We start from the raw sequence: 22247 nt of genomic DNA, 5'->3' as shown, positions 1-22247 counted from the left end.
TCCTGTTGAAAAAAACAAAAGTTGGGTTCAAAATGGCTGACTTAAAATGGCCGCCATGGTCACCACCCATCTTGAACAGTTTTCCCCCTCCCATATACTAGTGTTCCACAAACAAGAAGTTCATATCACCAACCATTCCCATTTTATTAAGGTGTATCCATATAAATGGCCCACCCTGTAGATCTCCTTAAATAATGGCAAAGGGAATGTAGAGAAAGGACAGAATAACACCTTCACATATTGCTTTCTTTCTGCATTCAGATACATATATTTAACTTTCATACTGATTTATAACTTATCTTTAGAAAAAGCCAAGCCAGTGCCAGTCCATGAAGAAGTCGAAGCTCGGAGAGGTAAGTTGTTCAATTTATTCCTTTTCCCATTCCTTGTTAACAATGTCAGATCATGTAGACAGACAATATAGTGGAGCAATACCTTACTAAGCAAAAACCCACCTGCTTTACAACATGTACAACCAGTGTTAGTAGCGTTGCTTAAAAATCCCTTTAGTGCCATGTTGCACTTAAACAAAGACCATACATTCCTGAATATACACATTATTTTACAAGCTCGGCAATGGGCAGTTTCAGAAGAAGAGGTTCCTATTTCCATGCGTAGGAAACAACAAATAACGTCTGTAAAAGGTATGGGTATTGGGTAACATGAAGAGTGTTGCAAGCATTAATAAATTATGACAACATTGATGCTATGGAAATGCCAACAAAACTACTCCAGAAGGCTAGCTGGTTTTGTATCTTTTTCTTTTCTTTTTGTTTTCAAAGAAAATTCTAACATTTTAATCAGCAGCAAAAGAAAAAGTTAATCTTATACTAAATGTTCTATATTTTTTATTTATTTATTGGAATTGTTATGGTGTTTCCAACCGACTAATGTGCTACCAAAATGTGTTGAATTAATTTATACTGTAAAATAAATATATGATAATAATGATATAAAATATAATATTTGCAATTTGATCACATTCAGTGGCAGAAAGAAGAGCAGCAGAAGAATTCTACTATGCCCAACAAGTAGAAGAGGCTGCAGCAGTCACAGGTATGTTCTACAGGTGTACTACATTATTTATACAGCGTCGTTCTGAATGTCTTTTTTCCTTTAGACCTATTGTTATATTTTAACATAAGAATTTTTTTGAGGATCATCAGTTGAATACAATGTCTTATACATTCAATAGTTCCCACTGTACATGAGAAGATTGTTGTAGAGGAGAAACGGGCTGTGTCTATCTCTAGAAAAGAAGAGATTTCAGAAGGTATTAATAATTATTCCCTTTTACTGAGTGAACCAAGGTTCCAAAAAAAAGCACGTGTTAAGGTTTTTAATATTTTTAAAGTGCCAAAGGTTCCAATGAAAGCCTTACCTGAGGCGAAGGTACCAACTACTCTTAAAAAAGAAGCAGTACCACCACCTAAAGGTATATAGACATACTAATAGTCTATATACATTGCACTTTCTTTAACTATCTTGCTTGGTATTATGCTACAGCCTGTCTTTTTAGCACTCATTCATTATTTGTGCTGTCTTATTTAGCTTCTTAGTATTGTATCTATAGTATTTTGATACTAAATGTTCTAAATCTTATTTTAAGCTGCTGAAAAGGTGCCTGTACGTGCTCCTAAAAAAGAGGAAGCTCCACCAGCTAGAGGTATCATAGCTTTGTATATGATGCTTGTAAGCTTTACTGCATTTATGTGTTGTTTATGTGTACGTGTTTACATGTTGAGTCCATGTTATGACCCTTATGTCTTTGTCTTATGCCATCTTATAACTACTACCTTTCACTTTTTGCCCAGTTGTATCATTGTCAGTATGTATAGTACACCATCCGTAATCTTAATACCATATGTGTATATGCTGTTTGTTTTACTACCTTACCTTGTTATTGGTGAACATCTTGATTGCTTTGCATCTACTTGTGGCTTTGTAACAACCCTTCATCTTATAATTTAGCACCTTTGCATGAAAGTCCTAAAATAGGGAAATTTACACAAATAATATATTTGTAGTTCCTGAAGCACCCAAAAAACCAGCTCCAGAGGAGAAGGTGCCGGTATCTGTACTCAAAAAGGAGGCTCCACCTGCCAAAGGTATAGTATGTCCATTGTATTCATCTCTTATGTGTGTTATTTTTGTATTAAAATTTGAAAGAATAAAAGCCTAGAATATAAAGTAATAAGGTAAATGTCTTTAGTGCCTGAAGCTCCAAAGAAGGTTATCGAAGAAATTTCTTTCATTCCTAAAAAGAAAGAGGTGCCACCAGCCGAAGGTATCTTGGTGCTCCTAAACCTTTATGAATAAGATTAGTGTTTATTGTATTGTGTTTTTATTGTATTTTTCTACATTTGAGTATGTCTCCTTAATTTATACAGTTATGTTGCTTGTATTCCATGTTTTATTGTTCTTGTCCAGATCTGTTTAAAATATTTGTCATAGTACAAGTAGTTGTTACAGCACATATATTTAATATACCAGAAATACCAAAGAGAACTTTCATAGAAGAAAAAGTACCAGAGGCTGTCCCTAAAAAGGTGGCACCACCTGCCAAAGGTACACAACAGCTTTAGAGAAAAGTTTTATCTACATTGGCTTGATATGCTGTTTTGTGTTGTCTATTGTTTGTTGTCTCTATTGCTTTGGTCAGTACTTCAGTTTTGTGTCCTTTCTAATGCTGTGCTATAAAAGCTTTGCGTATAAATTTACTTTATTATTGTTTGTATGTGGCAGTCTAAATATGTGAAACAAACCTCTTGCTGCTCTTTTCAAACTTTTTATTTACTTTGTTTGCCTAATTTTTATATAATATTGTGTAGAGCTAAACTAACATCAGGGCAAGCTCCAGGTATATATTAACTCTTGGGCAACAGAGTTACAATAGGGTGCCATGTCACCCTCACTAACGGCTTAACAAATTATGAGGAGTTTTACTCTAAAGGGCCTTGGCATATGCCCTGGTTTGCCTGGATATTAATATTACCCTGGGTAAACAACATTTTAATACTACTTAATGTTTTACTAAATGATGTGCTCAGTCCAAATCTCCAGTCACTAATCGCAGTAGCAAATAACAATCCTCCAGTCTAAAAAATGGCACATGTTCCATATTTATGCACTAGCTAAGGAATATAAATACTATATTTCATATCTGTTTAAAGTATCAGAAGCTTCAAGGAAACCAGTACCAGAGGAAAAGGTTCCTGCTGCTCCCAAAAAGGCAGAGATACCTCAAGTTAAAGGTATTTTGGGCATAATCTATGTCACATATTTAACAAATATCACAGCCTGTATTTTACTTGTTAAAATATATGCACCCTTTGTATAATTTTAATATTTATGTCATGCTTTATGTATGGCCATAACCACAGATACTCTCTTTAGCATGTCTATGTATTGCTTATTTATGTCGAACAATGTTAACTTAATATGTCACATTTAGTGGAACTGATTTGTCTAAATGTAGTAAGTTTCATTTTAAGTCTTGTAAAGATGAGAACACTACTACCTCTAACTCTTTCTTGTCGAACAGTATTCTTTGATGGACCCTAAGGCATGTTCTGTGTCATTTGGTATACATGTATACAGTCTATCCTTAGTATTATACTGTTGTTCTTCAGTTTCACAAAATCTTGCCACTTATTCTTGTGTGTTGTGGATGTCTCAGTTTAACATTGTCTTTTAAGTGTGAGTTTGGGCAATTCAATGCATCTTCATGGTATATCATTGAAATATATTTAAAGTTCCTGAAGCACCAAAGAGACCTGTACCAGAAGAGAAAGTACCTGTTTCTGTTCCAAAACGGGGAGAGCCTCCTGCTGCAGGTAACTTGTTTTGACAAATCTAGCCAAAGATAGAGGACATAGTAATAAATTGTGTTGTGATTAGATGTTAAACATGATGTGTATTTGTAAAGACAACTGAGATTATCATATCTTTAAAGTGGCTGGTGTGCCAAGGAGAGAAGTTCCTGAAGAAGAAGTCCCAGCAGTTGTGCCCAAAGTAGAAGAAGTTCGTCCAGCTAAAGGTACAAGCCACAAAAGTCCACAAAAGAAAAATTCCATAATACTCTTTGAGCTTGTGCGAATGCATACGGTTCTTTAGACCAACACATTCCTGTAGTGTTTTAATTCATTTAAAGATGTCTTTGTGTTCTTTATATTTGTTTGTATGTAATTGTTAATACAAGTAATTCATATGAAAGGTGAATAGAAGAACTCTTCAGATTTCAATATTGCATTTCTTCTTTCTAAAATTAAATAATATTCTTTAAGTGCCTGCAAAACCTGCACCAGAGGAGAAAGTTCCTAGTTTCTTGCCTAAAAAAGAAGAGGCTGAGCCTAAAAAAGGTATAACTCTTTATTGTTGTCAATGGAATAGCTCTTGTCTTTCTCTGTATTTTGTGTCAACCTATGACACTATGTGTTAAAAGCATTATAACAGATTGCATATATTCATAATATATAATAAAGGATATATATTTATAATTCTAATATCTAAAGATTAAAAAGGAAATGTAAGTGTAGGGATTTTGCATGATATCTGACACAAAATAATATTTTTAAAGTGCCCGAAGCACCAAGGAAAATGCCTGTGCCTATATCTAAAAAGGAAGAAGCTGTCCCAGCAAAAGGTAGCCTGACACAGCAATTTTTTGACAGAATAAATCAAAGGCTTATGCTGTTCAGTGCTTTTTAAATTTTATAACTAGACTGGTGGCTTTGAATGCAGTTCACAGGGACATGCCTGTAGTAACCATGTTTTAACACTTACTAGAATGCACATTTTAAGACAATTTTGCAGGCTGAACATATTTTTACAAGTGAAATATTAGCCTAATATAAATTTTGCTGAACATATATACATGTGAAGTATTAGCCTAATATTAATTTTGCTTAAAAAATAAATAAGCAACGACACAATAATTTGCAGGAAAACCAACTTGTACATGAAAATGGACCAAAATATAGTTTGCTTACTAATATAAGCGGAATGTTGTACATGTAGTATGTTTTGTCTTACAAACCATGTGTCTTACATGTTGTGTCTGTATATTTTTTTCTGTCTTGCCTGGTATTGTGTTACGGTTGTTTGTAAAAAGTTGTCTGTGTGTCTTATGCCTGCTACATTGAAAATGTAGAGTGATCGCAGAATTCTTTTGCTATTTCCAAGTTCCTGAGAAGCCTAAGAAGGTTATTGCTGAAAAGGTACCTACGCCAGCTGAGGTACCTATTCCTGTATCTACAACAGAAGAAGTTACACCATTCAAAGGTATATTTGCTGACCAAGCTAACAAAAAGTACAATATTCTTTTAGATGTGGTAATCATGTGTCGTCAGTATATGTATCACTATATGTTTTGTATGTTGTGTTCAATGTCTAGTATTAGTGTTTATATTTTGTAGTCTATTTGTGTCTGAACTTCTTAAATGTGTTACTGTGTCTTAGCACCTGAAGCAGTTAAGAAACCTAAAATAGCTGGAAAGATGCCAATAGCTGCTCCTGAAAAACCTGAAGTTCCTCCAGCAAGAGGTATAAATAGCTCTATATATTTAACATACTTAAAGGTGGTTATCGGCCCTGAGACATCTTATCCCCTATCCAAAGGATAGGGGATAAGATGTCTCACCGCGGGGGTCCCGCCGCTGGGGACCCCCGGGATTTGTATTCACCACCCACCTGTTTGAGCTGCACACCGCGGTGCCAGCTCACAAACAGCCAGGTGACATCACACAGGGGCGGAGTCGTGACGTCACGATACTCCAGCCCACGTGGTCCCCACCCGGCTGTTTGTGAGCTGGCACCGTGGCATGCAGCTGAAACAGGTGGGTGGTGAATACAAGATTGCGGGGATCCCCAGTGGCGGGACCCCCGTGGTGAGACATCTTATCCCCTATCCTTTGGAAAGGGGATAAGATGTCTCAGGGCCGGAGTACCCCTTCAAAGCTGCTTTTCTACCCATAATATTAGACACCATGAGGGAGATTTATCAAAACCTGTGCAAAGGAAAAGTTGCCCAGTTGCCCATAGCAACCAATCAGATTGCTTCTTTAATTTTGCAGAGGCCTTGTTAAAAATTAAAGTGGCGAGCTGATTGGTTGCTATGGGCAACTGGGCAGCTTTTCCTTTGCACAGGTTTTGATAAATCTCCCCCCATATGGTGCAAATGTCTAATGCCATTATGGTAAGCAGCCCTATACCAACCAATAGAAATATATCCATAATCATTAATAATATGTGTATAGCATGAACTACTAGTATGTCAGGTGCACTCTTTTGTGTCTGTCTACCAACATGTCGGTACTAGCAGTTTGTGTTGTGTGTTATGTGTTTTTCTTTAAAAAAATATTCTTATACAAAACTCTTATGTTCAAAGTTCCTGAACCACCAAAGAAACCAGTTTCTGAACAAAGGATACCACCAGCAAAAGGTATAATGCTTATAAGACCAAGCAGATTCTTTAGTCTTGGTTACCAAAGTAAAAAAAAAAAAACTGAAAAAACACAACATGCTATCATAAAAAATACGTCTTTGATGTGTCATACGTGCTTGAATGCATTTTTAAATAACATACAGTACTTTTTAGAGATATTTGTTTTGAACATTGGGAAAATATACCCCATAGCGTTTTGTAACTTTAAGAAACGTTTATTTACTTATTCAGAACTTTAACTCTGGAGGATATATTTTCTTAATCCTTCTCACAACATCTCACAATTCCAATATAAAATACATGTAAAATGCACAATTCCAATATAAAATACATTTAAAATGCACTCTGTTAAGACAAAATTTAAAATGCACTTAAGCAATGTCTCGTGTTTGTCATAATGTTCCTTTGTGCCTCTTGTACTGTCTGTGACTCTTCTTTTATTAGTATGCCTGTAAACAACCTGTTCTATATGACAAGTCATGAACCTATATATTAATATATCTTTAAGTGCCTGAGCTTGAGAAGAAACAAGAACCTAAGATACGCATTGCTTCGAAAAAAGTTGAAGCTCCTGAACCACAAGGTAGATTATGGTTTTGAAGCCAAATAAGCTTGTTTTATTATAACTTATCTCTTTATTCTATACACATTTTACTTGTTTGTGTCTTTGTATTGTATGTCCTATAATCTTTATTTGTGAAACTGAATTTACTCTTTAAAGCCCATGGAGTACTAAAGAAAACTAAAGAAGAGGAAAAACAAGTCATAACTGTTACCAAAAAAGAAGTGACAACTCCAGTTTCAGGTACAATATGTAGGTCTTTTAGGAGTAACAATATAATCTAGTTAATATCAAGTGAGTTATTAAAAGGCATTTTCCAGGACTTAGTGATTGATTGCCTATCAATCAGTATTTGATCAGTGGGATGCAACCAAACGGAACCATAGCAGAGCCATGGCACCTGGATATCCACGGTGAACGGAGCCAGAAGCCCTGGCTCTGTATATTGCCAAGAAGCTGTGCTTGGTTACTTAAAGGGGTACTTCCGTGGAAAACTTTTTTTTTATTTTAAATCAACTGGTGCCAGAAAGTTAAACAGATTTGTAAATTACTTCTATTAAAAAATCTTAATCTTTCCAGTACTTTTTAGGGGCTGTATACTACAGTGGAAATGTTTTATTTTTTGATTTCTCTTATGTCATGATCACAGTGCTCTCTGCTGATCTCTGCTGTCCAGAGCAGGAGAAAATCCCCATAGCAAACATATGCTGCTCTGGACAGTTCCTAAAATGGACAGCATAGATCAGCAGAGAGCACTGTGGTCATGACATCAGAGAAATCTAAAAAGTAAAGCATTTCCTCTATAGTATATAGCCCCTAAAAAGTACTGGAAGGATTAAGATTTTTTAATTGAAGTAATTTACAAATCTGTTTAACTTTCTGGCACCAGTTGATTAAAAAAAAAAAAGTTTTCCACGGGAGTACCCCTTTAAGAGAATGAGAGCTGAGCTGCAGTAATCTGGCAGGCCAATACACAATAAATAGAGCTGGGGCTTTCATTATTGTTCACTTGTACATCTGGAGGCCAAGGATAGGCCATAGAAACATAGAATATATCTGCAGAAACATAGAATGTATCTGCAGATAGATGAACTATTCGGCCTATCTAGTCTGCTCAATATTCTGAATACTCACAATAGTCCCTTGCCCTATCTTAAATGAAGGATAGCCTTAGACATCAACCTCTAAGTACCGGAAAAGAGCTTTCAATAAACTATTTGGTTAAAAATTAACCATAGTATTAATATAAATGTATATCTTTTAAAATGTTAGTGACCTCAAGAAAAGTTCAGGAAGCTCATGTAGTTGAGGTATACAAGAAAGAGAAACCAGAACTTATTGAACCCCCAGCTTACAAAGAAAAAGAAATACATGAAAAGATATACAGAAAGAAAGAGGCCATCTTTAAAGAGCATGTTTACCAAGAAAAAGAAGAAATCTATGAGGAAGAGGTTGGAGCCACTGAAGAAGAAGTTTATGAAGAGGAGCCTGAAAGAGAAGAAGAGATCTATAGAACAGAAGAATATGTTTATGAACAGCCATATGAAGAAGAAGCCCCTGAGGAGCAGTATGAAGAAACACCTGAAGACTACTATGTTGAAGCTCCTGAAGAAGTTTATGAAGAAGAAGTCACTCATAAAGAAGAGCGATATGAAGAAATAACATATGAATCAAGAAGAGAAGCCTATGAGGAGGAGGAGCACATCTATGAAGAAGTTTACGAGGAACCTGATACAGGAATAGCAGTAGAAAAAGAACACTTTTACCAAACAGTTGATGTGGTTTATGAAGCGAAAGGTACTAGCCTTTACCTTACTCTACATCTTTTATGTCAGTATTTGTCTTTGTCAGCCTTGTTTGCTCTCTTATTCTAAGATTAATGGTTATAAAAACCACTATGTCAATAAAACTTAAATGTAGTCAGTATACTAAAGTCAGCATACATTCTCATGGGCTGTGTCTGGTATTGCAGCTCACCCCCAGTGAAATCTATTGGGCTGAACTGCATTACCAGACACAAACATTGCAGTTTTACTGGGGGGAAAAGCAGACCCCTTTTTCTTGCACTTGACAACCCCTTAACATAGCTATGTTATTTGAACATTAAAGATACAACATTAAAGACAAATACATTCCTTCAGTATTTCATATATTTATTACAATGTTATTGCTCTTTTAAAGCACCAGAAAAACCTGCTGCTGTTGCAATACAAAGAAAAGTAACAATAACTAAAAAAGATGTTCCACCAGCAAAAGGTACAAAGTTAGCTGGGGAATGAGTGTTTTTTGTAGATTTTGTTGGTCTTTTTTGTTCTGTCTTTCAATGTTGTGTTCCTGTTGAATGTGTTACTCTTGTATTACTCTTATTTTCTGAATCGTTATATCATATTTTCAAAGAACCAGAAATACCTAAAAAAGTTGCTCCAGCTGAAAAGGTGACAACTATAGTTTCAAAGAAAGAAAGGGTTTCTGTGCAAAAAGGTATTTTATTATTGCTCTTTATGTCTTGTTTATGTGTATTTGTATGTATTGTTGGTGTTTTTTGTTTTATTCTTGTCTATGTGTCAGTGCCTCACAGAGTATATTCTTGTAATAAATAGTAGCTTGTTTTATAACTAGCTACATTAAAGCAATACACTTAGGATATACAGTATAACTACCACCTTTATATATTTACATAAAACATGTTCCATACAACATAATTTAATGTACGTTATATTATTTTCCTTTGTATATAAAATAATAATATAGTTCAACATTTCATAGCTGATAATACAGTACAACTTTGTATAGCTTTTTGTTATATTGTTCTAAATATAAAATTAACATCCAACAATATACGGTACAATTAACATCCAACATTCATTCATATTGTAAATACATATTGTATTATACAAACCAACAAGGCACAATGCCTTTTTAGACACATCCATTGTATGTTTCAACATTAGGTTCTTTGTTGTATGTTTTATGTATTTCGTATACTCTTCAAATATCTTAAGTGGACTAATCTCTTTAAAGTACCTGAAGAGCCCAAGAAGCCTGTTCCAAAAGTAAAGGAAACTATTACTGTCTCTAAAAAAGAAGAAATAGTACATGTTGAAGGTATATTAAGTCTTTATATTGTCAGAAAATTGTTCTACTTCAATTTAACTAGTATAATCTTTAGCATTGTCATCTTCTATGTTGTCTGTTGTCATCAATCATCTTAAAACTCTTATGGTGTCCTGGCATCTCCATCTTCATACCTAACAAGACTTTTTCTTTCAGTGCAGGAAAATATGTTTAATGTTGTACGTCTCATCTTTTTTTCTCTTAACATCTTAAGCGGCTAAAAATTGCTATATTTTTAAAGTTTCTAAGGACATTAAGAAGGCTGTTCCAGAAAAGAAAGTGGAAGAGGAAGTCCCCAAAGTTAGAGTGCCACCTGCAAAAGGTAGTTTAAATGTTATGATCTATTTTATATAAATTAGTCATATATATTGCAACTTTAACATTAATAAAAGTTGCACAATGCAGATTACAGTATGTTCAGACTAAATATAATTATTCTAGTACTAACCTCAAGTACCTATTAAATGACATCTTAAAAATGTTTCTTTTTGGTGCATGGGCAGTGTGTCAGATATCTTTTTAAATGTCAAACTTGTAAGAATACATATAAAATATTTGACAGAACAAGTTGTTATCTTCATAGTACAGTAGTTATGATCTTGGTTCATGAATGTTTATTGCTAGTCTTTTGATTAAAGTGGTTCTGCCAACATAAAAACATGTCCTTTATCCAATGGATAGAGGGTAAGTGTCTGATAACCAGGGTTCCAACCTCTTAGGACCCCTGCAATCTGGAAAATGGTCCTCCTGAATCACATTCTGAATGCAGAGGCAGCTTACATACTAATACTGCTCCATTCACTGTCTATGTGTTTGCCAAAGATAGCCAAGAACAGCAATCAGCTATATTCGGCACTCACAAGGAAGTTCCATTTGAGAGGCCTATGCATGGGAAAGTGGGAGAAAGATAAGTGTGTTTTCACCTAAAATCTAACATGTATGACAGTAGATCTTATTGTTCATGCCTTGTTTATCTTGTCTATCCATCATAACTCCTTTAATAACACACTTATCTGCTATCCTTTAAGTAGGGGATAAGGGTTTATGGTGGTAGAACTCCTTTTATCTTATATATTTTTATTTATCTGTTACATTTATAGAATAGCATAAAATACTCTAGATTATGGATAAATAAATTAAAATGGTTTTCTGGGCTTGACACACAAAATTCATTGTGGAATTTTAATGACTTTGTAAATATGTTACATCCTATATTATAACTGAATGCTGCGTACACAGCTCTGTTATCAACCTCACCTTTTAACCCCTTAAGAACGCAGGGTGTACCGGAACGTCCCCATTCCCGAGTCCTTAAGGACTCAGGTCATACCTGTATTCCCTGATCCCACTAACAGGGTTTAAACCGTTCTCATGAGCGGAGAAGGGGTTAAACCCTGTGGGTCAAGGTTGCTACGGGCAGCCAGGACCCACGGCTAATGCCGGGCAGTGCAGATCGGGGATCAAAGTTGATTGTGGTGTCTAAACTGAAAGTAAAACTATCCCGGCAGCTCAGCTGAGCTGATCAGGACTATCGCGACCCGATCTGATCAGCTTACTGGATGACGGGAGGGTCCTCACCTTCCTCCTCGTTGTCAGATCAGCGATCTACTGCTCCATGCCAGGCTAGAGCAGCAGAACGCCGGTAATACTGATCAATGCTATGCTATGGTATAGCATTAAACAGTGTATGCATTCAAAAGATTGCATGGTATAGCCCCCTAAGGGGGCAAAAAAAAAGTTAAAAGTGGTAAAAAAATTAGTGAAGAAATGTGAATAACTCCCCCCAATAAAAATTTTAATCACCCCCCCCCCTTTTCCTATTTTTTAAATAAAATAATGTAATAAATAAAAATCGTCCGGACTATTAAAATATAAGGTTAGCTAAACTGCATGGTGGATGGCGTACATGTAAAAAAAATACCAAAGTCCAAAATTGTGAATTTTTGGTCACTTTATATACCACAAAAATATTAATAAAAAGTGATCAAAAAGTCCCATCAAAACAAAAATGGTACCGACTAAAAACTACAGACCACATTGCAAAACATAAGCCCTCATATAGCTCCATACGCGGAAAAATTAAAAATTTATAGAGGTCAGAAGATGACAATTTTAAACAGACAAATTTTGGTGCATGTAGTTATAATTTCTTTAAAGTAGTAAAATAAATAAAACCTACATACATTGGGTATCCCTGTAACTGTATGGACCTACAGAATAAAAATAATGTGTCATTTTTACCGCAAAGTGCACTGGGTAGAAACGGAAGCCCTGAAAATCTGCAAAATGGTGTGTTTTTTTTTCATTTCACACCACAAATAATTTTTTTTGTTTCGCCGCAGATTAAGTTAAAAAATAAGTAATGCCATTACAAAGTACAATTGGTGACGCAAAAAACAAGCCCTTATATGGGTCTGTAGGTGCAAAATTTAATGTATTATGATTTTTAGAAGATGAGGAGGAAAAAAACGAAAGTGCAGATTGAAGATTTGAGTCCTTAAAGGGGTATTCCGTTTTTTTTTTTTTTTTTTAATCAACTGGTGCCAGAAAGTTAAACAGATTTGGAAATTACTTGTACTAAAAAATCTTATTCCTTCCAGTACTTATCAGCTGCTGTTATTTCCTTCCTGCTTGCCCACAGTGCTCTCTGCTGACACCCCTTTCCATTTTAGGAAATATCCAGAGCAGGATAGGTTTTCTATGGGGATTTACTTATTCTCTGGACAGTTCCTAAAATGGACAGAGGTGTCAGCAGAGAGCACTGTGGTCAGGCAGAAAGGAAATTCAAAAAGAACTTCTTGTGGATCATAACATCAGCTGATAAGTACTGGAAGGATTAAGATTTTTTAATAGAAGTCGTTTACAAATCTGTTTATCTTTCTGGAACCAATTGATTTAAAAATTTTTTTTCCAGTGGAGTACCCCTTTTAGGTGAAAATGGACTGAGTCCTTAAGGGATTAACCATAGCAGTTTAGATGAGCCCCTGTAGTGCGGTGAGAAAGTTTTACCTACGTTGAAACACTATGCAGTATTCGAAATGAAACTGCAGGTCCAGGCAATAATTTGGATGTAAATCAGTGACAATACAAGAAGTAATGCGTATGTATTTACAAAGTTACTTAACTTGTGTACATTACTTTACTTTAATCAGTACAGAGGTGTTCAAAGGTGGACAACAGGTAACTATTTCTAAAAATACATGATTTGGTTGTAAAACATAGTACTCTAGACCAGTGTCCATATTTTCCTACAGAATACAGACAGAAATGTTGGCATGTTACCAACTAGTTGTACTTGTCTGCTGTTGGGCAGTCACCTAACTGCACAAAGCAAGTTAAATATGTTTTTTTTTTTTTATTATCTGTTTTATGTACCTATACTTCTTATTGTGTTTCATCAATGGAATATAAGTACTTCTTTTATCAGGTGGTATTTGTATTTTTTGTTTTATATCTTCTGTGTAATGTACCTATGTCTGTCTTATATACATACATATACTGTATGTTCTTTCTTTAAATATTTTAAATTACAAAAACCAATGAGAAATCCTATATCTTTTAAGTGCCTGAGAAACCAAAGGTAGCTCCACCTGAAGAAAAAGTACCACCAACACCTGCTGCAAAGAAGGAAGCCGCACCTCCCAGTGCAGGTACATCAGTACAACTTCATTAATTTAACTGGAAATTGCATTTTGTATTCTGTAGCATTGCTTCTTACTAGAGTAGGGCCTTCCTAAAACAACCCCCATACTGTATTTTTTAAGCACCAGAACTGCCTAAGCGGGTAGTCCCAGAGGAAAAGATTCCAGCAGCTGTGCCTAAGAAGGAAGAGGTTCCAGCTCCTAAAGGTACTTTACTAACCTTACTTTCTCACTACTTTGTTAAAGCAGTTTGCTGTTCTTACATGCCTCTAAAAATCCAATCCTATTTTTAAAGTGCCACAAATTCCCAAGAAAGTTGCTCCTGAGGAAAAAGTGCTTGCTCCAAAAGGTAGTAAATCTTACTATTAAAATCTTAATTATTTTTAAAATCTTAACTTTTATGTCACTTTACATTAATATCTTATTTTATGTATGTCTATTATTGTCTAACAATACCTATTGTATCATACTCACATTATTATGGCCAGGTACTGGTAAAAAGCTTTGGGGCAAAGATCATTGCAATTTAATCTGCCATCTACTGGGATATGTTTGTGTCTTTTAATGTTATGCAATGTTTGTTGGTATGTTTTGTGTAATATGTGACTGTTAAAAGGCTTCCAAAGCCTTTCTTATGCATGCATGTGATGTTTTTAAAGTACCTGAAGTGGCCAAAAAAGCACCTGAGAAAGTACCAACTCCAGCGGCTAAAAGAGAAGAAGCACCACCAGCCAAAGGTACTTTGGTTATTGGGAGCTTAAGCCATATATATGTTTCATGTTTTGTTCGTTTTGTCTACCTTTCCTTATTGTACAAAATGTGTCATATGGGACAAGGGTCATCTTTATATATGTGTTGTGTAAACATAATATATCTTTTAAAAAATATATAAATAAAATCTGTATTTTTAAAGTGGTAGAAAAGCGTAGAGAAGAGGTTCCGGAGCCGAAAGCTCCTGAAGCTCCACCTTTTAAAGGTATATTAGCTATTTTATATATAAGCTATTCTGTAATTTTATAAGCTTTTACCTGCATCCTTACATTAATAAAATACTTAAGCAAAAAATGTATTGCTAGAAAGAATAATATACAGTATAGTGGTTTGTGCATTGAATAGTTAGGGACCCAGTCATTTAAACAAATAATTGTTTTTAAAGTTCCTGAACTAAAGAAGAAGCCTACTCCTGCTGAGAAAGTCCCTGTCCCCGCTCCTAAAAAGGAAGAGGTTACACCTGCCAAAGGTATACCTCAAAAATACAGATTTTTCTTTATGGATTATCTTTTATAGAACACTTTTGTGTGTTTAATGTTTTGTTTATGTATTATATATGTCAATTCCACTCAAATCTTATAATATCTAAAACATTTTTAAAGTGCCTGAGCCACCTAAGCGATTTGTACCAGAAGAGAAAGCACCACAGCCCACACCTAAAAAAGAGGAGGCTCCTGCTAAAGGTATACATTGTACTCTTCTTAAAAGTGCGATTCTATAATCTCTTATTTTTTTGTTAAAATATGTCCTGTCTTAAATGTTGTTTTAATAATACATACATGTGATCTTATTCTTCAGGAAATCTTCTTGTCATGTCCCTTTTTGTCCTTCTTTTCTTGTATTGTTGTAGTTTGTTCTTCTTGATGTACTGCCTTTGGGTTTGTTTTTCTTCTTAAAAACAATATAATATTCTTTAAAGTTCCTGAAGCACCTAGGAAGATTGTTCCAGAAGAAAAAGTTCCAAAGGTTATTCCAGAAGCACCACCTGCCAAAGGTATAAACAATGTTAATTCCTTCAATAATGCATTCCATCTTAATTTAAGTTAAATATTTTATCTGGGATTTAATAACCAAACAACAAACATTGGCTTATTGTTAACATTTAGCAACATATGCATCTTTATTAACTGGGTAGTTATATTGGATGTACATGAAAATGAATGTTATTGCATAGGCAAAGTAAATCCCAGACTAAATATGAATTTAATGTGTAAATATTTAGGATTGTGCTTTCATATAGAATACAGCTTTTACTGGAGTGTTACCACAGTTTTTTTGTCAGTTTGTTCAAAAAGTGGTTGAGCTTGGAATACAGTAATTTTTACTTTAGTAAGTGATAATATTATCTTTAAAGTGCCTGAAGTCTTGAAGACTGCTTCTCCAGAGGTGGAAGAGATTAGTGAATTACCTAAAAAAACTGTTACCACAATAGTGAAAGGTATTCACCAAAAATCATATTTAGCCTCAGTGTTTATATGTATGTTTTGTCTTTTTGTTATTTATATGTTATTTGAGTAGTTGTTCAATGTAACTTTTAAATACACACTTTCATACATAGTTACATACAGCTTTATGACCTTGTGCAAAGTCAAAATATAGTATGAGCTTTTGACTTGATGATGTCAAAGGAATATCACTGATTTAAATAGTCCTTGCTGCCAATTTATATATCAATTTTAGAATGAAAATTGTTATATTTTACACCTTAAAAGCAGTGATAGATTTCAGTTTGATTTAATGGGGTTTAAAACAAAAACCCATTTTTTTTTAGACCACAAACTTCTTTTGTGTTAGTTTCCCTGTAAAAAAAAATATACTTAAGTCACAGCCATTTCTTTCTTTTTAAATAACATTTCCACATGAGTGAAGCATAAGACTTAACTCATGTTCCATATTTCCTAATGTAAGCTATTATTGCCTAGCTAAATATTATTGATATGTTTTAGTGATAAATCAGTATTGATTCTACTAGTAAAAAAAAATACAATATTTTTAGTGCCGGAACCACCACAGAAGGCAGTTCCTGAAGAAAAACTTACAATAATACGTAAGAGACCAAAGCCTACTGCAGGTACACATGGTACACTTGTTGCGTTCTATTTAATGTTGTCTTATCTCCAGAAAAATGTTAACTTTTACTAATATCTTTAAGTGTCTACACCAGAACCAGAGGAAAAGGTGACCCTTAAGCCCTTTAGAAAGGAAGTACCACAGGCCAAAGGTACAAAATATGTCTAATCTACTGGAATGCTGTAGTCATATATCATTGTGGCTTATAATTAAGATGAGGTTACTTAAGTTTGTATATTTACTTTCAAGCACCAGAGGCTCCCCCTAAAGTCACCATAGATGGGAAAATACATGCTCCTAGCTCTAAGAAAGACATTCCAATTGCTCCCCCTCCACCTCCTAAAGGTACTGATTGTTTTTTACTAGAATGGCATGTGAGTCACTATGTATGCCTTTAGTTTTTGTAATTTGGCTGTAGAATACAATACTTGTTGATAAATACTGGTCAATAAAGTCTACACCACATACTTATGTATGTGATAGCATAGTATATCCACCATACTCTATTTCTCTTTTAAAGCCCCTGAATTACCAAAGAAATTACCCTCAAAACAGCAAGAACCAGCACCTGTACCCAGAAAAGATATTGCCCCACCTTTTAAAGGTACAACAGCTAAACATTTAGACATCCCTATTATGTACTAAAACAAGGGAGTGTACGAATAATGAACATATATTATCCCTGTTCCTTTAAAGTGGCTGAGGTCCCAGAAGAAATGTTAGAAGAAACAGTGCCAGACTTTGTCTATAAAACAGAAGAAGTAACTACCACTTTTAAAGGTAGTTATTGGTTGTAGATGAATCACTATTCTAACCTTGTCTTGTCATGTGTTTTGTTTAATTTAATGACATTCTTCTTAATGGAGGCAACATGTGTGTGTTTGTTAGTACGTGATGGTACAAAAATCTTAAGAGCAACTAATATCTTTTAAGTGACTGAAGAGGTGATTCCAGTAACTGAAGAAATTGAAATTCCTCCCCCTATTGGAAGGAAGCCTCTTCCACCTAAGAAAGGTATTTTATATGCCTCTTTCTTTTATATGTCTATCTTTGTCCTACATGTGAGTTATCTATGTTGTTCAGTCCACTCTTGCTAAAGTCATACTAATATCTTTAAAGTACCTGAGATTCCTCAAGAGATTCCTCAACAAAAAGTGCTTCGTACCCCTTCTAAAAAAGAAGCTGCTTCCCCAACAAGAGGTATACAATATTTTGGTCATGTTCCACTACACATGCCTATGTCTTTGAATGGGAATTGTCATGTGGACTTTCTTTGTGTTTCTTCTAATGTCTTACTAATATCTTGATTCCTCAAGATCCAACCCAAAGGGAAAAAGTGCATCTTACTTCTCCCAAAAAAGATGTTAGTCCTCCTGAACAAGGTATATTAAACCTTTTTCATGGACAAACATTTATTAATTTGAAACAATCCATATTTATGTGCATAATGTAGGTATATTAAGTTTTGTTGTAAAGTACCCTTTGTAAAGTCTTACTAATATCTTTAAAGTTCCTGAGATTATCCAAGAACATGTTCAAGAAGAAAAGCTGCCTTATTCCCTTCACAAAAAAATTACTCCTCTTTCACTAGGTATATTTCGCTATGGATTTAATCTTTATCTATCTTACCTATTAACCAAGAATGTCCATTGTTTACCTTGATCATATTTATTTATCTTTGCAATGTACTTCAGGGGAGAAAGTTGAGGTTACAACCCCACAAAGAAAAGCAGTCCCGACTGTTAAAGGTATAATCCTTTAATAAAAAAAACATGCTCTTAGGATAATATTATTCTTATGTTATCTCTAAAACAGTATTATTTTCTATGATGACAGAAGTTTTAAAAACAGAGGAAGAAAAAATACACATCATAACACCCCCCCAAATAATGCCCATTGAAGGTACATGAAATCCATAAGTTAAATTATAGTGCACAGTTTATTATAGATATGTTACTTAATACAATTTGATTCTTTTAAAGAAGTTATAAAACCTCCCCCATCTGCTGAAGAAGTGTCTCCTCTTTTAATTCCTACTAAAGCACCTCCTTCAAAAGGTATATTCATTAACAGTGAATCAGATTTAGATGAAAATCTGTTATTATTCTACTTTTATTAAAACTATACTAATATCTTTTAAGAAGCAGAGGTTCTAGAACCTCCTCCGTCTGCTGAAGAAGTGCCTCCTCTTTCAATTCCTACCAAAGTAGCACCTCCTTCAAAAGGTATATTTTTTTGTTAACAGTAAATCAAAATTAGATGAAAATCGGTTATTATCCTTCTTTTATTAAAAGTTTACTAATATCTTTTAAGTGGCAGAGGTTTCAAGAAAGACAGAAGAAAAAATTACAAAAATTGTCACCAAAAAAGTGGTTCATCACATGGAAGGTAGAATATTTTAGAATATTCGCTCTCTAAATCACAGTGTGTTAGTAAGGTTGAACAATGATTCTAACTATGAAGTTATCACTAATCTCTTTAAAGTTCCTGAGGCTCCTGAGAAATTGGCTCCAGAAGAAAAAGTGCTAAAGACTAAGAAAGAAACAAAGCCAGTTATTAAAGGTACATTAACAATTGTAATAGGAATAGTAGGATGGTAGTAGGTTTAATAAGTATTTACCTTTAGTTAGCGATAGATCACTAAAATCCTTACTATATGTTTAATAACAGAAGTCTCCAAAAAAGCAGGAGAGAAGCCTCCAGAGATTGTGTTCAAGAAAGAATTGGTTCAACAAATCAAAGGTAGATAAAATTAACCGTACAATACAGTGTATTGTATGGCTAAAAGAACCTTCTAACTCTTGGACTAATATCTTTGAAGTTCCTGAGATTCCTGTGAAGTTGGCTCAAGAAAAAGTTATTACAAAACCTAAAGAGGAAGAGCAGCCAAGACTTGAAGGTATAAAAGCTAATAAAGAAGTACCCCACCAAAATGTATTTTTACAACAATAGAATAATGAAACAAAGCCTCCATGACCATTTCCCCACCCTAACTGTCGTAATAATTCTGCCTTAGGGTAGGGTCACACCGGAGTGCATCTGCAACATAATTGACACTATGAATGCGCAGCCGGCAGTCACAGAGCGTCGTCAGAGAGTACTCCCTGCTGCTGCCATGGCTCTGTTTGTCTGCTCGTGTCTGTGGGAAATCTGTAGCTAAGAGCAGACACAAAGAGCTACCGCCGCAGCAGGGAGTTTGCTCCGCCGTTGCTCTGTAACTGCTGGAAGCACATTCGCAGCATCAAATACAATGGGAATGTGCTCATGTGTGACCGTATCCTTAAACTTTAGGCAAGTTGCTATGTGCATGCTGCCTGATATATCCATTGGTAAGACTATGGTTGTTAGGCAGCATATCCCTGACAACTTAATTATGACATTTACTGTGCTGTCAACAACATAGTTTAGGTGCTGTAATTAAATAATTTACAATCTCAGCATGTGGTAATAATGAGAAGTGTCTTAGAATACATTCAGGTGGAGAGTATCTTTCATTTAGTGTTTTAAAACTATCTATAAAAATTATAGATGATTTACTTAGAGATTTCTGTAGCAACAAAACTGAAATCAAAATGTTTTTCAAAGAACCTGAGACGTCAGAAGAAGAAGAAACTCCTGCCCATGTTCTTGAAAAAGAATATATTTACATGGCCGGTATGTCTACTGTAAAGCATAAAATAGAATTAAATAACAGATATTTAAACATTATCTAACAAATGAAATATATGTATATATTTTAAAGAACCAGAGGAAACAAAAGCACTTCTAATAGAAGAAGAACATCTAACAATTACTGAGCAGAAAATAGCCTCTCGTGTTGAAGGTAAACATCATTGTAATATGTAACATCTTAGTGTTATAGATACTAGGTTTGTTGTGTATTTAATTTCACTTAGCATTTTACTAAGCTAGATACTAATATCTTTAAAGAATTGGAACATACAAGAACAAAAGCACCTCCTGAAGAAAAAGTGTGGTTTGAAATGCACAAACGTGAAGTTGCACTTACTACAGAAGGTATACTGTCAGTTCCAAGTTGTCTAACTATTTTATACTAAACTCTTTATAGGTAATTTATTTAAGTACTAATATTAAACTAATATCTTCATGATTAGAAGAACTATCAAAGAAAACAACAGCCAAAGAGAAAACACAGACTTCTAGAAAAGAAATTTCTTCTCACGTGGAAGGTATATCATCATGTATCCATTAATCACTTATTTCATTCAGACATTATTTATATCACGAGGACATACTAATATCAAACTATCTTTAAAATAGAAAGGGTCTCAGAAAAAGTGGCCCCTGGAGAGAAACCGCAAATTTTGGGTTTCAAACGAGAAATTAAGTCTTATAAAGAAGGTATATATATATATATTTTTTTCAATATTATCATTTTATAGTGTTTTTTTTATTATCCTCATTCTAGCAAAAAAAATTTTTACTTTTTTTTAAACATTCCAAATGTTATATGATATAACCCATGTAGAAAGTAAAAAAAATATCTTTTCACTTCAGCCAATTAATCATTAAAATGCACGATCCATTTATAAATTATGCTATTGTATAAGATAACATTTTAGTAATAATTCTTAAAATTCTATAAAGCACTAAAACAATTTCTAAATGTTCAAAAAACTCTTATACAAGAAGGTAAACCACTACTTGGTGTATCTAAGAACTTACCTCTTAAGTAGAAGGTATATCCTAATCATTTAAAAACTCTTTCCATCCAGTCATAAGGCATGAACAATACTAATTCAACAAACATTTTCCTACAAATATATTTAAATTACTAGATGTCCCAAAAAGTAGCTTCCAAAGAAGCTACAAAACCTCATGTAAGGAAGAAAGTTATAAAGTCAGCAGTAATCTCTTCATTGTTATAAAGTCAGCAGAAATCATTATCATTTATAGTGAAAAAAGCTTTTAAATATTTACTTATACCAGTATACAAATTTTTAGCTTATTCAATAGATGTAACAGATATGCATATTCCTGAGGAAAAGACAAAAGTCACTGTAACTAAGAAAGAAGATACTTTCCAAAAGGAAGGTAAAACATATATATAATTCTTAATGTAACCATATAAATCACCAAACCATATGCTATGGTAAAATATTTATGGTTTATTTATGAACTATTTAAATTAGTTGAAACTTGGGAGAGACTGATCCCACATGAGATAGAATAGATAGAATCCAGAAATAAGGAAACCTAAAAGAGAAAATGACCTTAAAAAGAAAGGAATTTTATATTAGAACATATACCTTATACTACAACCAATAAGTCATAAACTGAAAAGTATAGCCCAAAATCATATAGCTAATGATTAGGTACTGTCTTATTTAGTAGATGTCATAAAGAGACCTATCACTGAAGACAAGCCAAAAATTACTATAGCTAAGAGAGAAGATTATTCCCAAATGGAAGGTAAAACACAATATCTTTTTTACTATAACCATATCAATCACTAACAGATAGGCTATAATAAAATTATAATGATATTTTATTGTATTATAGTAGTGGAGACCCAGGAGAAACTGATTCCACATGTGATGCCACAAACAATTACACCTAAAAAAGAAATTTGTCTTCCTAAGGAAGGTACTGTATCTTATAACAGATACTTTCTACTACAACC

The 22247-nt window shown here is 34.1% G+C and overlaps 1 protein-coding gene across 1 annotated transcript in view; it reads left to right on the top strand.

The window, feature by feature from the left end:
- TTN (titin) overlaps positions 1-22247 on the top strand; it is a 287825-nt gene that overhangs the window by 145608 nt on the left and 119970 nt on the right. The window contains exons 110-160 of the mRNA XM_056536637.1: positions 306-353; positions 1196-1435; positions 1610-1666; positions 2028-2108; positions 2213-2287; positions 2431-2568; positions 3174-3254; positions 3756-3836; positions 3956-4039; positions 4287-4361; positions 5185-5283; positions 5461-5544; positions 6389-6442; positions 6954-7028; positions 7167-7250; positions 8280-8804; positions 9189-9263; positions 9405-9488; positions 10029-10112; positions 10363-10443; positions 13685-13771; positions 13886-13969; positions 14058-14111; positions 14422-14499; positions 14919-15002; positions 15136-15216; positions 15453-15527; positions 15888-15971; positions 16530-16604; positions 16686-16754; positions 16853-16948; positions 17124-17207; positions 17300-17383; positions 17537-17617; positions 17723-17803; positions 17920-17985; positions 18114-18194; positions 18298-18351; positions 18586-18660; positions 18745-18828; positions 18917-18991; positions 19088-19165; positions 19274-19345; positions 19425-19502; positions 20132-20257; positions 20346-20426; positions 20534-20620; positions 20719-20793; positions 21569-21658; positions 21956-22036; positions 22127-22210. Coding sequence (XP_056392612.1) covers positions 306-353; positions 1196-1435; positions 1610-1666; positions 2028-2108; positions 2213-2287; positions 2431-2568; positions 3174-3254; positions 3756-3836; positions 3956-4039; positions 4287-4361; positions 5185-5283; positions 5461-5544; positions 6389-6442; positions 6954-7028; positions 7167-7250; positions 8280-8804; positions 9189-9263; positions 9405-9488; positions 10029-10112; positions 10363-10443; positions 13685-13771; positions 13886-13969; positions 14058-14111; positions 14422-14499; positions 14919-15002; positions 15136-15216; positions 15453-15527; positions 15888-15971; positions 16530-16604; positions 16686-16754; positions 16853-16948; positions 17124-17207; positions 17300-17383; positions 17537-17617; positions 17723-17803; positions 17920-17985; positions 18114-18194; positions 18298-18351; positions 18586-18660; positions 18745-18828; positions 18917-18991; positions 19088-19165; positions 19274-19345; positions 19425-19502; positions 20132-20257; positions 20346-20426; positions 20534-20620; positions 20719-20793; positions 21569-21658; positions 21956-22036; positions 22127-22210 — 4689 coding nt within the window. The remainder of the gene's footprint in view (positions 1-305; positions 354-1195; positions 1436-1609; positions 1667-2027; positions 2109-2212; positions 2288-2430; positions 2569-3173; positions 3255-3755; positions 3837-3955; positions 4040-4286; positions 4362-5184; positions 5284-5460; positions 5545-6388; positions 6443-6953; positions 7029-7166; positions 7251-8279; positions 8805-9188; positions 9264-9404; positions 9489-10028; positions 10113-10362; positions 10444-13684; positions 13772-13885; positions 13970-14057; positions 14112-14421; positions 14500-14918; positions 15003-15135; positions 15217-15452; positions 15528-15887; positions 15972-16529; positions 16605-16685; positions 16755-16852; positions 16949-17123; positions 17208-17299; positions 17384-17536; positions 17618-17722; positions 17804-17919; positions 17986-18113; positions 18195-18297; positions 18352-18585; positions 18661-18744; positions 18829-18916; positions 18992-19087; positions 19166-19273; positions 19346-19424; positions 19503-20131; positions 20258-20345; positions 20427-20533; positions 20621-20718; positions 20794-21568; positions 21659-21955; positions 22037-22126; positions 22211-22247) is intronic.

Source organism: Hyla sarda, chromosome 8, assembly GCF_029499605.1.
Source record: "Hyla sarda isolate aHylSar1 chromosome 8, aHylSar1.hap1, whole genome shotgun sequence".
Taxonomy (NCBI): domain Eukaryota; kingdom Metazoa; phylum Chordata; class Amphibia; order Anura; family Hylidae; genus Hyla; species Hyla sarda.
This window is presented reverse-complemented; position numbering and strand designations above follow the sequence as displayed.